Raw genomic sequence first — 15,583 nt, 5'->3', positions numbered from 1 at the left:
AGAAATTTAAAGTTCAATTATAAATTTTTCGGTGGAAGATAGAAAAAGTAATACAATACTTGTGAATATTTTACCGGAAGATAAAAAGTTCTATTTCAATTTACAATTTTCTCAACGAAGTGAAGAAAAGTTCAAGTTCTCTTCTGAATTTTACTAAAGAACACAATTCAATTCTAAATTCACCAGAGAAAATAAAAATCTTCCACTTCAGTTCTTTATTTCACAAGGACATAAGAAATTTAAAGTTCAATTCTAAATTTTTCGGTGGAAGATAGAAAAAGTAATACCATACTTGTGAATATTTTCACGGAAGATAAAAAGTTCTAGTTCAATTTATAATTTTCTCAACGAAGTGAAGAAAAGTTCAAGTTCTCTTCTGAACTTTATCAAAGAACACACTTCAATTCTAATTTCTCCAGAGAAAATAAAAATTTTCCACTTCAGTTTTAAGTTCCACAATGAAATAAAGAAATTTAAAGTTCTATTCTAAATTTTTAGATGAAAGATCGAAAAATAATACTATCATTGTGATTATTTTCAATGAAGATCAAAAGTTTCACTTTATCTATAATTTTTCTTAAATTCAGTTCTGATTTTTCTCAAAGAGATGAAAAATTTAAAGTTCTGTTCCAAATTATTAATATAAGATATAAAAAGTTATAAATTGATTGTGAATATTCAACATGAAGATAAGGAACTCCACTTTAATTCAGAGCTTTCTCGAAGAAGTGCAAAATGTTCAAGTTCTCTTCTGAATTTTCTTAAAGAAGAGAAAAAAGTCAGTTAATTCTGAATTTTACCAATGAAAATGAAAAAACCTTCCACTTCAGTTCATAATTTCTCAAAGACATAAAAAATTTAAAGTTCAGTTCTAAATTTTTCTGTAGAAGATAGGAAAAGTTATACTATGATTGTGATTATTTTCCAGTGAAGATAAAAAGTTTCACTTTAATTATAATTTTCTTAAATTCAGTTCCGATTTTTTGCAAAGAGATGAAAAATTTAAAGTTCTGTTCCAAATTTTTCATAGAAGATAGAAAAAGTTATACATTGATTTTGAATCTTCGACATGAAGATAAGGTGCATCACTTTAATTCTGAGTTTTCTCGAAGAAGTGCAAAATGTTCAAGTTCTCTTCTGAATTTTCGTAAAGAAGATAAAAAAGTTAGCTCAATTCTGAAGTTTACCAATGAAAATGAAAAAAGCTTCCACTTCAGTTCTTAATTTCTCAAAGACATATAAAATTCAAAGTTCTCTTCTAATTTTTCCAAGAAAATAAAAAAGGTTCCACATCAGTTCTGGTTTTTTCTCAAAGAGATGAAAAATTTAAAGTTTTATTCTAATTTTAAATTAAATTTTAGCTCCTTTGTCTTATGGATTTACCCCTCAAATTTTTAAATTAAAAAATGAGTGACTCGTTCTATTATTAAATACAATCGTTCAAACTCGTTCATCTAACCTCCAAAACAATAGGTTAGGTTTGGTATAAATAAATATTAATAAATAAATAGAAACATTTCTACATGTTTAAGTTAGGTTAGGTTAACTTATCATGAACGCTCATGATAAGTTAACCTAAACCTTAACCTTAGCTCAGAAAAGCCTGAAATAGCAAATTACACACCTCAAATCATAAGTTTCAGACAACACACACCTACGAAATACTAGAAAACCTTAGCTCAGAAAAGCCTGAAATAGCAAACTACTCATCCCAAACTATAGGTTTCAGACAACAAACACCTATGAGGGACTATGAATCCTAGCTCTGAAAAGTCCAAAAAGCAAACTACAAATCCCAAATCATAGGTTTCAGACATCACACACCAACGAAAGACTAAGAACCTTATATCCCAAATCATAGGTTTCAGTCAACACACACCAACAAAAGACTAAGAAATCTAACTTAGAAAAGCTCGAAATAGTAATTTACATATCCCAAATCATAAGTTTCAGACAACATTCACCTACAAAATACTATGAAACCTTAGCTCAGAAAGGCCTGAAATATCAAATTAGACACCTCAAGTCATAAGTTTCAGACAACACACACCTATGAAATACTAAGAAACCTTAGCTAAGAAAAGCCTGAAATAGCAAACTACTGATCCCAAACTATAGGTTTCAGACAACAAACACCTATGAGGGACTAAGAATCCTAGCTCTGAAAAGTCCAAAAATCAAAACTACAAATCCCAAATCATAGGTTTCTGACAACACACACCAACGAAAGACTAAGAAATCTAGCTTAGAAAAGCCAAAAATATTAATTTACAGATCCCAAATCATAATTTTCAGACAATACACAACAACGAAAGGCTAAGAAATCCAGCTCTGAAAAGTCCAAAAGCAAACTACACACCCCAACCTATAGGTTTGAGACAACAAACATCTATGAAAGGCTAAGAAATCTAGCTCAGAAAAGTCAAAAATAGTAATTTATATATCCCAAATCATAAGTTTCTGAAAACACACACCTATGAAAGGCTAAGAAACCTAGCTCAGAAAATTCAAAAATAGCAAACTACTCATCCCAAACTATAGGTTTCAGACAACAAACACCTATGATGGACTAAGAAATCTAGCTCAGAAAAGCCCGAAATAGTAATTTACCTATCCCAAATCATAATTTTCTGACAACATTCACCTACGATATACTAGGAAAGCCTAGCTCATAAAAGTCTGAAATAGCAAACTACTCATCCCAAACTAGAAGTTTCAGACAATAAACACCTATGAGAGACTAAGAATCCTAGCTCTGAAAAGTCCAAATAGCAAACTACACATCCCAAATCATAATTTTCTGACAACACACACCTATGAAAGGCTAAGAAATCCAGCACAGAAAAGTCAAAATAGCAAACCACCCATCCCAAATCATAGGTTTCAGACAACACATACCTGTGAAAGACTAAGAAATCCAGCTCAGAAAAGTCAAAAATAGCAACCCATACACCCCAAATCATAGGTTTCAGACAACAATTATCAACGAAAGACGGGGCCCGGGTGGGAGCCCGACGAACCTTGGGGGACGGGGGGGTTCCTTCGGGGTTGGGTTATGGGTATCGGAGCCCTTTGGATCGGGGTAGGGCGATCGGGGCCCTTTGGGGTTGGGGTAGAGGACCTCACGACACTGTTCAAATAGAACTTGTTTACTATAACGACCACACTCAAAACCTCTTCTAAAACCCTTTCTAAAATCATCTTTTAAAATGTCTCTAACTGTTTCGCCGAAATAATTCCCTAAAATGTCTAAAACCGTTTCACCCAAATAATCCCCTAAAAGTAATCTCAGTGTGTTCCCTTTGTTTATGGCATCTCTGTGCATTCACATTTCAAATTTCTAGGAAACCCTTTCCTACGTTAATCTCTTCATCTCATAAATGTTCCTAGCTACACTATTAAGGTTTCGTTAGAATATCAATTTATCTCCCCGACTTAAAGCTCAGTGAAGCCGTATTTAAAAATAGAATTTCTATCTCTTTAGCCTCCCGCATAATTCCAAGATAACAAGTGATGTAATTTCTAACTCCTGACAGTAAAGATCAATGAAGCCCTATTTAAAAATAGAATATTAATTTTTCTCTCTGACCTAAAGAACGTTTATCCCTCAGACCTAAGAATAAAGAAAGCCATAATGTTTCTTAATCCCCCCTTCGTGAATCAATATATTCCCCTAGCGATTATGTAAATCAATTTCTCAGGTTAGGTTAGCCTAAAGATAAAAGAAGCCATGTTTGTTTCTTAATTCCCCTTCGTGAATCAATAATTCCCCTGCCAATTATGTAAATCAATTTCTCAGGTTAGGTTCGCCTAAAGAAAAAAAACAGACATAAATTGCTGTTGACATCCATAAATGTGAAAAAGTTCCTGTTTTTTCATTCTCACTGACAAAAACCATAAAACAGATACGAATTGCTGTTGACATTCATTAATGTGAGAAAATTCCTGTTTTTTTCACTCTCACTGACAACTAACCAGAAATCAGAAATAAATTGCTTTTAACATCCATAATTTTGATAAAATTCCTTTTTTTTCATTCTCACTGACAAAACCATAAAACAGACATAAATTGCTGTTAACATTCATTAAAGTGAGAAAGTTCCTGTGTTTTCATTCTCACTGACAACGAACCATAAAACAGACATGAATTGCTGTTGACATCCATAAATATGAGAAAGTTCCTTTTTTTTTCATTCTCACTGACAAAAACCATAAAACAGACATGAATTGCTGTTGACCTCCATGAAAAACATCAAATAAATTGACCAAAACAAATAACCATCCAAGAAAACAACCATAAAAGTGAGACAATTCATGTTTTTTCAAGTGAGAAAATTCCTGTTTTTTCATTCTCACTGAGAAAACCATAAACCACGTGGTTCTCGTGGGAGTAGCACCCCCCTTTCTACTGTCTTTGGCCTTTTTGTTCTGATATATCCTCGACCTATGGTCATTGCCGGAATTTGGATTGCTATGAGTTGATGTAAGCATACGAATTTATTTATGGCTTTAATTATGTATGTACTAAATTATGCATTGTATCTTTAACCTATTGGGACACTGCACTCTGTGTCGCTGGGATTAGGATTCATTAAAAGTAATCAACAACAATACCAGCCCATCTCATAGAGATCAGTAGGAAAATGTCTCCTGATAATTACATTTGGCTACCCATAGATTAAGACGCTACCCACAGTCATTAGGACCCTAATTTAGGTAACTAGTCTCCCCCCCTACCAGGCCACTCCAACACACTTAGTGGACATAAAGTGCTCACTATACCAAATCCGAGCAGGTCTAACGTGGTTACCTCACCAAATAAGCCAATCATGGTTCTCACAATAGCTGTAATTTATTAAAAGCGAGCTACGGCGCATAGTAACCAAAATTTAAAATAGGGTCCTTAAAGATGTTGCCTGGTGACAAATATTTACCAATAATTTGGCCACTAAAATAAAACTATTGCCACTAATTTGGAAAGATTATATTATATTCAGATTAATGTGAACAGTAACTGTTCATTACGAAAAACCCTCAAACCTGACATCAAATTTAAATAAAATTACACTATTAATGGTCAAAACCCTTGACTAGAGGTTTAACCCCCCCCCCCCACCCGCTTAAAAATCAGGGAGAATCAAGTCTATGCATGGATAGCCGTGATGTGTGGCCTTCCTCTTTTTTATTTACCAGGGGTGATCGTATTGAACTAGTGATCATAAAATACTATGGACGGGCTCATTCAAATGAATCCAAAAACCTAGTGCCATTCTTAAGTGACGAAAGAAATTACGCCAGAGTAAAGTGTCGTTTTCTTTTATTTTGTGCCAAAAAACATCAGTTTTTGTAGAAATAGGACCAAGAACTTAAAGAACATGAATTCTGAGATAGTCAATTGATTATTGATGGATAAAATCTCAAAACTGAGGGTTTAAATTTCTCTCTCTTGAAAACTGGGGAAAGTTGCATTTTAGCATGGAAAGCAGCACTATTACGTCTTCCTGTTTTTCGTTTTTCTCAAGGCTTATCGTATCGATCCCATGCTTTTGGGCCAAGAGGAAACTAATAAGTAAAAGAAAAATTGTGGTGGGGCGTAAAAAGGGTCAAAAGTCCTTTTTTCATCCTATTGTCTCAGTAGTTCTATCTTTAAGTTCTGTGGCTAAGGGAATCTGAATGCAAAATCAAAAATAGAAAAAAAAACAAAAAACAATATGACTTCCCCGAAAATGAAAATAAACAAAGGGCCAAAAAAGGGCAAACCGATTTCTTCTACATGGGTAGGAACTTGGATAGAAACTCCCTGAGTCAAGTGGACCCTAATTTACAAACATAATTTGTTTTGGGGATATAGGCCCCAATAATGGGCTTCAAAGAGGGCCAAATGTTCTCCTAATCGGTTTAAAACTTTAATCCTTAAGTCCTGCGGCCATGCGGATGCCATGGGCCCCAATATTGGGCTTCAAAGAGGGCAAAATATTCTCCTAATCGGTTTGAAACCTTAATCCTTAAGTCCTTTCGCCATGAGGATGCCCAAGATAAAATTAAGAATAAAAACTGGTTACCCCCAAATATAAGGCTCTAAAAGGTTCCAAAAAATTTTATTTCGATATGCTATTTTAATTTCGATAAGTTTTAAGAATCGTTGCTTGGACTTAATAATTTTTTGGACGGAGAAGTAAAGTATTTGGTCCGAAAAGGGCCAAAAATTGTTTATTTTATCTGAACGGCTTGGAATCTAAATCCCCAAGACCCAGGGCCTAGAGGACCCCACTGCAAAGAAAATAAAGACAAAAAAAATATTCCCCCCAAAGGAACCAATTTTTCTCTGAACCACTTGAAACTTTACTCGCTGACCTTTAAGGTGAGGGGGTATAGCTCTGGTTTCATTAGTGTTAATTTATGTCCGTTTTAAGTTTGACATGACTTAATTTCTATTCGTTTTCGTGTTCATCTACTAATCTACAGCGATTTATGCAATCGTTAAGTTTAATATGATTATTATTATTCATTTTGAATCCTCATCGTTCTTATTTTTCGTCGTTCGTCTTTCATTGTAATTTCTGTTTATTTTCAGTTTAAACTGTTATTATTGCTCGTTTTATTTTTGCTCGTTGTAGATTTCAGTGTGACTCTCTAATTTTATTTGAAAAACAATAGAACAGGTTTAATGACCTTGACTTTCAGCATAGAAACAAGTTTTTTGTTGCCCACCCTAACTTATTACAAGCTTTGGATAGATAAAATCCAAGGGCTGCAGCTAGGAATATTAGTTGAAAAGCTTTATGTTTATAGAGAGGAGAAGGGGCTTGTACAAGAATTATCTGAATTATAGATAATATGAAAGCAAAACACAAAAAAGTGGAGAAAACATTAGAATATAAAATAAGGAGGTGTGAAGTGGAGGCCATGGATAAAATATTGAGGATCTGGAATAAGCAACTAGATTGATAAATGGTAAAATATTGTACTGGCATGTTAACAAATTCAGAGGGAGTAGTCAATCTGGGTTTGTCCCAGTTAAAAATAGAAACGTGGCTACCCTTATGGTTACTAGGAGAATGAAATAGAGATGGGCAGAATATATGGAGTGGGTGCTAAACCGTGATAAAGATACAAGAAAAGATATAGAGGAAAATGAAAAAGTTGGTAATAACTTGGATGTGAAGGAAGATTTGTTTTGTGAGGAAGAATTAGCGACAGTACTAAAAGGAATAAAAAACAATAAGGCTCCAGGTGCTGATAGTGTGGTAAATTAGTTTGTTAAATATGGTGGCTCTCACAGGGGTGGATCCAGGATTTTTTTAGGGGGGGGGGGGTTGCAATATAGGTTGATCCGAAAAAAAAAATTTAGGGGGGGGGGCAAAATAGGATGATCGGATAAACTTGTGTTAGGAGCAAGTTTAATTAACGAAAACTTGAGTTAATTAAGTAAATTACACTACTTTAGACTACGCTAGGGGGACACCCCCTCTCCCCTGGATCCACCACTGGGCTCTCAGGTAATAAATGAGTTACTGAAGATCATGAGAATGATTTTTTAAAAAGAGGAAGCACCTAACGATCTTAGGAAAATCTTAATTAAACCACTATGTAAGAAAAAGGATAAGAGTGAGTGCAGTAATTATTGAGGCATTAGTCTGGTCTCTGTAGGTAGCAAATTACTTAGTAATATGATACTTTTTATACTGAGAGATGCTGTTGACAAAGTTTTAAGAGAAGAACAGTGCGGTCTTGGAAAAGGCGGAGGACGTGTCGACCAAATTTTCACTTTTAGGTTAATAATTGAGAAGTACATGAGTTGTCATATATCTTTGGTCCTCAGTTTTATAGATTATGAGCAAGCGTTCGATTCTGTTGATAGAAGAGCTTTAGCGAAGATCTTATCTTTGTAAGGTACAGTACACAAGACAAATACATTAAAGTAATTAGTGCTATGTACAGGAATAACACTGTTGCGGTTAAGGTAGGAAATATGGCCAGCAGCTGGTTCCTTTTCTTGTTCTAAGCAGTTTTTTTTACCTTGTGCTAGCCCACAGTAAAAATAGGAAACTGGGCAAAAACGAATGATAATCGTTTCAAAAATGGGCGTAATAGGAATGAAAAACTTCTGCTGTCAACGAAAGTGCAGCGTTACCCAGCAAAACTAGAATAATTCAAAACGAGCTTTCAAAACTATGGCTTCGAATGGCTTTAAAATATTAGTTTTATATGATGGTATATCAAATATTGGAAGCAAAATTGACGATGAATCGGAGAACCACATCTGATGCATCGATGTATCGGACGTGTTTCATCAAACAGTTCGTGGTAACGAACTGTAAGTAAGAATCGACCCGGCTCAATAGTAACCGAAACTCTAAGAAACGGAATTTTGATACCACTAGATACATCACAATAATCAGATTTTTATTCTGATTTCAAATATATAAGTTTCATCAAGTTTTGTCTTACGCATCAAAAGTTACGCGCCTGAGAAAATTTGCCGTATTTTCGGAAAAAGGGGGAAACACTCCCTAAAAATCATAGAACCTTAATGAAAATCACACCATTAAATTCAGCGTAAATGGGAGGATCTTTTCATGGGGGAAGGGACATTGCTATAAAGGGGGCACCGGATTTCCCAGCATTATTTAAAAAAAAACGATCAGAAATTAAATAAAAAAAACAAGCTTTTTAACTGAAAGTAAGGAGCAACATCAAAAATTAAAACGAAACAGAAATTATTATGTATATGATTGGTTTCGCCCCCTAGTCACTACCTCGCTCTTTACGCTAAAGTTTTTTTTAGTACTTTCATAAGAGCCATTTATTCTAATTCTCGGCCTTTATGATTAAGGGGTCTCTCTTAAAGAATTGGAACAAAATTTGAACTTTAGCTTAAAGAGCGAGGTTTTGACTAGGGGGTGAACTCCCTAATATACCTAATAAAAATATACGCATATAGAAGTTCGTTACGTAAGTTAATTCCTAAGTTACGTATATTAATTACTAATAAAAACGTTCGTAAATAAAATTAAACAACTTTCGAGAAAGCCATTTAAAAAAAAAAAAAAAAATTAATATACAAGTTTCGTTCTGATTATTCGTGTACGGTGAGCCAAAATTAGGGGGCAAACCCCCTAATATACGTATTAAAAGTATATGAATATAGAAGTTCGTTACGTAATCTATAAGTTACATATATTTATTACTAATTAAAAGGTTCGTAAATAAAATTAAACAACGTTCGAGAAAGCCATTTAGCAAAAAACAATAAAAATAATATACCAATTTCGTTTTAATTATTCCTGTACGGTGAGCCAAAATCCAAACCGGCATTAATTCAAAAACGTTCAGAAATTAAATTTTTTTTTTTTTTTACTGAAATTAAGGAGCGACATTAAAACTTAAAACGAACAGAAATTATTCTGTATATGAAAGTGCTGTTCCCTCCTCAACGCCTCGCTCTTTACGCTAAAGTTTGACTCTTTCTCACAACTCTATTTTTCAACAAAATAAAAAAAACTTTAGCGTAAAGAGCGAGGCGTTGAGAAGGGGACAGACTCTTTCATATACGTAATAATTTCTGTTTGTTTTAAGTTTTAATGACGCTCCTTACTTTCAGTTAAAAAAAAACTTTTTTTTTTTTTTAATGATTTTTAAAACTCATCCTTGTTGTTTAAAATGATAAGCTCATTTTTTCTACAAAAAGAGACCTATTTGATGTCTCTTTGAGTAGATATAGATGTTCTTAGTTTTCTACTCAGTCCGTGTACCCCTTCTTTTCTATTCTGATTTTCATTTAAATATTATAGATGCCTGTGATTTTTCATAATATCAGACGGTTATGCCCTGAACCGAAAGGCGCATAATCCTTTTTTCAAAAAATTAATCTTTGTGTCATTAATAGTCCTCTCTCTCGCTGTATGTCATTCTTATTGTTCCTTAATAAATTTTTAAGTGCCAAAGACATCAAAATACAAACAATACCCCCATCCTAAGGAAGATCCATATAGCAATTCTGGAGGAGAAAGGAAATGAGTTAGTCATTCCTTTAATGTTCATTGAGGTGTTCTAGCAACCCCTAAATAAATTGAAATAGATAACATTGATACGATATCTTCAGGGTGCCTTTGTTCTAAAAAAAAAAATCTTATTGAAAATTTGTAGTACAAAATTTGTACTAACCTGTATACGTCCACAGTGGCTAGGTGAAGAAGCCCTTGGATGATACTGATCAGGAGAAGTCGGGGAGGTGACTGTTACTGCTGGACGGTCTCTTCCTCTTGAATTTGGAAGTTCTAGAATAAGGTATCAACAATTACAGATTGCTTTTTAATTTCGAATCAGTTATAAAACTTTATGAATCGCCTAGTTTAACGAGGCATTAAAAGACAAATGTATTTAAAATTTTGGAAATGGCAATCTTATTTTAAACATGACCCAAGTGTTATGTGATATTTCTCCTTTTTCTATGTTTTTATTTCATCTAAAATTTAGGTTTTATTTCCTTGTCTTTTTATTCGGATCTTTTGGAGATTTAAAAGATTTAGGGAAGTACAGTCAAAATCTTGATATATATATATATATATATATATATATATATATATATATATATATATATATATATATATATATATATATATATATATATATATATATATATATATATATATATATATATATATATATATATATATATATATATATATATATATATATATATATATATATATATATATATATATATATATATATATATATATATATATATATATATATTTAATGTTAGGTTTTAATGTGTTAATGTTTAATGTTAGGTTTTTGTATGTTTCTAAACGAATTCTAAAAGTAAAAATTTTCATATATATATATATATATATATATATATATATATATATATATATATATATATATATATATATATATATATGAAAATTTTTAATTTTAGAATTCGTTTAGAAACATACAAAAAACTAACATTAAAAACTGCAGAAAAAGTTGTAAAATTGTTTTTATTATAGTTAAAAAAATTATATGTCCTATTTTTCATCAAAATTAAATTTTTTTTTTTTTTGCAATAAAATAAATAAAAGGAAATTCTGACCATCTTAGTTCGCTCAAATATATTCGAACGCGGCCGTTGAGTGGCAATTATTAATTTAAAATTAAAGGGAAAAATTTATTGATATGGATGTGCCTTTTTTTTGCATAACAAATTAAATCTTTGTGGAATGTTAGAGACTGCTGGACGAAAGACCTCTTCAAACTTTCTTAGTGATAAACGATGTTGAGATTTAATATATGTTAAAGCTAAGAAAGTAACTTAACATAAATATGTTATATTGAACGACAGAAGATCATTTAACGCCATATTGACAATTGTGGGAAATTCAATTCTAGTTCTGATGCGGAATTCAGTCAAGGGCTTTTGGGAAATTACAGTTTTAAGTTTGAGTCACTCGAAAGCTCAGTGAATTCCTCTTGAGCTTCAAGAGGCAGGTGATCAATCTCACTTACACCAATCCGAAACGGCTTTTGGATCCAAGCTACTCTTTTTTAAATAAATAATTAATATTAAATATGTACAGAATTGTGTTTCTAGCCCTTTCAACTGATCTACAATAATATATGCAATAAAAGTTTTACAATGATTTCTCTCGATTATAAGATTATTGACACTGCAAAACATTTCAAATGAATTTTCTATCCTAATTTCCAAAGGTTGATTTTTTAAATAAAACTTTCAATTTTATCATAAAAAATTATAAAATTAGTAAGTATATCGTAATTTCTTTTCTTCAAGAGATAAGTTAACATCGTTTAATTTCGCAAAAGATCTCTGACAAATAAAATAAGCGACTTTCAAGGGCATGGCTCTTAAAAAAATTATAATCTTAAACGCATCTTGAAGTATATTTCTGGATACCCTAGGACAACATAATAACAATTCTTCTTCCACACTTACTTTATAAACATACCTGACATATACTAACAACTAAGTGTATTTAGTAATATCAGTTGTTCTGTTCAACTAAATTGAAAATTTTGGACTTTCTTTAATTCTTGTAATAACTTGCACTATTTGGTCCTTGTTAATATTAAATAAAAAAAGCAAGTTTTTTAAACTGAAAGTAAGGAGCAACATTAAAACTTAAAACGAACAGAAATTATTCCGTATATGAAAGGGGCTGTCCCCTCCTCAACGCCTCGCTCTTTACGCTAAAGTTTTTTATTGATTTAAAAAATAGAGTTGTAAGAAAGAGTCAAACTTTAGCGTAAAGATCGAGGCGTTGAGAAGGGGACAGCCCCTTTCATTTACGGAATATTTTCTGTTCGTTTTAAGTTTTAATGTCGCTCCTTACGTTCAGTTTAAAAAACTTTTTTTTTTTATTTAATCTCTGAGCGTTTTTTAGTTAATGCAGCTTTTATTTTGGCTCACCGTCATTGAATAAGTAAGAAAAATTTTCATAAAAACTTCAATTTTCTTTTGATAAACTGTTGTCTCTAAATTTGGTTCTGACGTAATATAAAAATTAACTTACGTAACAAACTTCTATATTCGTATATTTTTCTCCTGGCAAAAAATACAAAGTTGCAGATTTTTGCAGAAATGAGCTTGAAACCTATGTACGAGTTGTAAAGTTTTCTGATATTCTGAATCTGATTATGTGATTTTTATTAAAATTCATTCTCGTAGGGGGTTTCTCCCTCCTCCTAAAAAAGTCCTGTAAAGTTTCTCGGGTTTATACCTTTTGATAAGTAACACTAAACGTAAAAAAATTCCTATATTTAAAATCGGAAGTATTAGTTCATTCTTTTGATACATTTATTTAAGACTAAGTTCCGTTTTCAAAAGTTTCGATTACTGTTTAGCCGTCTCGCTTGTTTTTTTTTTTATTGTTTTTTTTTATTACGTATATTTTATTACGTATATGATGGGATTATACCCTTATTCAATACCACGCTCTTTACGTTAAAAGTTAAAAAAAAATTTTAATTCACAAACCTCTGAATCACAAAGGCCTTTTAATTAGAATAGATAGCTCTTTTGAAAGTACTAAAAAAAACTGTAGCGTAAAGAGCGAGGTATTGACTTGGGGGAGAACCCACTCATATACGTAATAATTTCTGTTCGTTTTTAAGTTCTAATGTTGCTTGATACTTTCAGTTGAAAAAACTTTTTTTTTTTTATTTAATTTCTGATCGTTTTTAAATAATGCTTGGAAATCCGGCGCCCCCTTCATAGAAATGTCCCTTACCCCAAAGAAACGCCCTACACGGAAAGATTCTCCCGAGTAACCCCCTCCTCCAACCCCCTCCTCCAACCCCCCCCCACCAGAAAAAACTCTTCCTGAAAATGTCTGTATACTTCCCAATAACCAATACAATATGTAAGCAATGGGCAAAGTTCATAACTTGCAGCCCTTCCTCTGGGAACTGTGGGGGATTAAGTCATCCTAAAAGACATATTTATTAGATTTTCGACAATGCTGAACAAAATGGTTATCTCAAAATTTTAATTGGGTGACTTTGAGAAAAAAATGAGCGTGGGAGGGGGCCTAGTTGCCCTCTATATTTTTTGGTCACTTAAAAAGGGCCCTATAACTTTTAATTTCAGTTCCAATGAGCCCTCTTACGATATTCTAGGACGACTTGGTCAGTACGATTACCCCTGGGGAAAAAGAAAAAAAAAACAACAAACAAACAAACAAATAAGCACGCACCTGTGATCTTTCTTCTGGCAAAAAATGCAAAATTCCACATTTTTGTAGATAGGAGCTTGAGGCCTCTACAGTAGGGTTCTCTGATACGCTGAATATGATGATGTGAATTTCATCAAGGTTCTATAGCTTTTAGGGGGTCTTTCTCCATTTTTTCGAAAATAAGCCAAATTTTCTCAGGCGCGTAACTTTTGAAGGGTAAGATTAAACTTGATGAAACTTATATATTCAAAATCAGAATTAAAATTTGATTCTTTTGATGTATCTATTGGTACCAAAATTCCGTTTTTTAGAGTTTCGTTTACCATTGAGCCGGGTCGCTCCTTACTTACAGTTCGTTACCACGAACTGTTTGACAAAAGATTCTACTTGAGACAGCTTCATTTGAAAAGGGAATATTTTCAAGGTGATCACCATATTTACTTACATGTATTATTTCTACGATTTTAATAGCAAAGGTAGTATAAGATCTTTTCCAATGGTGAATGGCTTTTTATTTTTAGCAAAACAATATGAAAATCCATACGCCGTTAGTATATATTGTTTAATGGTCATAAATTTTTCACAGGATTTTTTTTTATTTATTTAAAGATTTATAAAGTCTTTCAAAATATTCTTTTCGTTATTTTCTTTTTCGGACATTAGATTCCTGTTTTACAGAACTTTGTCTTGTCCAAGGAGACTTTGTAGCATTGTCTCCTGGACCATTGCCATTGCTATTTAAGTTTAGCCATTTATCCATGGCCAAAAATTATTTTGATCCTAAAATCAAATATATAAAACTAAAATATTTCGTTTAATAATTGATTAATTAATTACCGAATAACTAAAAAAAGTATATATATATATATATAGTTACGGTGAAACACTGACAGTTGACAACACTAGAAGAGCCAGTGTTGCCAGAAGGTGAGCCAAAAATCAGGCCATATCATTGAAAAACAAACTTTACGGCACCCAACACAATCACCGAGAATATAACCCTTGAAATATTGGAAGAATTGACAAAAAAAGGTCTTTGTGAAGGGGTGAAATTCAAAATTCGAAATATATGTGCTGAACTTTATCTCATTGGTTTTTAACAAGAAACAACAACTATTGGTACCAGTGGGTTCATCAGTTGTCCCTATTACAACTGACAAGTATATCCAACGATACCCCGATTGTAAAGAGGGGAATTTAAGGGTAAGCTTCTTTGCAATTTTCTACTAATTTCCAACAATCCTGCTGCTACTCAGCATCTGCTTGATTCCTCCATTTTGCTTGGTTTCTGTATTCTGCTGTGCTTTTCTCATATTACCTCTTTAGAATGACTACCGGGAGCCAAGCTGCTGCTGCTAATTCTAGGTCTAATAGCCCAAGTAATCCTGCCATTTCTAGGACTGAGATTCAGACAGATATTACCAATTTGAAGAAGATAGCAAAGTCCATAGAAGAAAATGTCTTTAAATCCTTGCTTACTACTGTTACAAAGAGTATTCAGTCACAAGTTCAATCCCTTGGTCTGCCTATGAAAGGTGACAAAGTTGACCTTAATTTGGTAGTAAAGGACCTGATGTCAGGCTCCATCCAGGAAGACATTAAACAGATGGTCAGTAAACAGCTTCAAGAAATGGATTTTTCTGGTAAAATTGTAGACATTGAAAAAAAAGTTTGCTGATCATGTTACTGCTCCAACTGATCAAATCAAGCAGTAAGAATTAAAAAATTAACTCATTGCATTGGGATTACCTGAGGATACTACATTTCACAACCCTGAGCCTAAGTTTTTGTCACTTTACCAAGATAAGTTTCCTAGCATTAGTCTTTTGAACAGTGTCATTGTGTTTGTGAAACGTATTGGAAAACGAGTTGTTAATAAAAATCGACCAGTTATTATT

General features: G+C 32.6%; 1 protein-coding gene across 1 annotated transcript in view; it reads right to left on the bottom strand.

Moving 5' to 3' along the window:
• Window positions 1-15,583, bottom strand: part of Rim (Rab3 interacting molecule) — a 555,972-nt gene that overhangs the window by 251,811 nt on the left and 288,578 nt on the right. The window contains exon 8 of the mRNA XM_089102610.1: window positions 10,168-10,280. Coding sequence (XP_088958736.1) covers window positions 10,168-10,280 — 113 coding nt within the window. The remainder of the gene's footprint in view (window positions 1-10,167; window positions 10,281-15,583) is intronic.

Source organism: Artemia sp. Qi Xiang Cuo, chromosome 16 (assembly GCF_049724085.1).
Source record: "Artemia sp. Qi Xiang Cuo chromosome 16, ASM4972408v1, whole genome shotgun sequence".
Classification (NCBI taxonomy): Eukaryota; Metazoa; Arthropoda; class Branchiopoda; order Anostraca; family Artemiidae; genus Artemia; species Artemia sp. Qi Xiang Cuo.
Note: the sequence above shows the minus strand (reverse complement) of the source record. Positions and strands in the feature narration are given on the sequence as shown.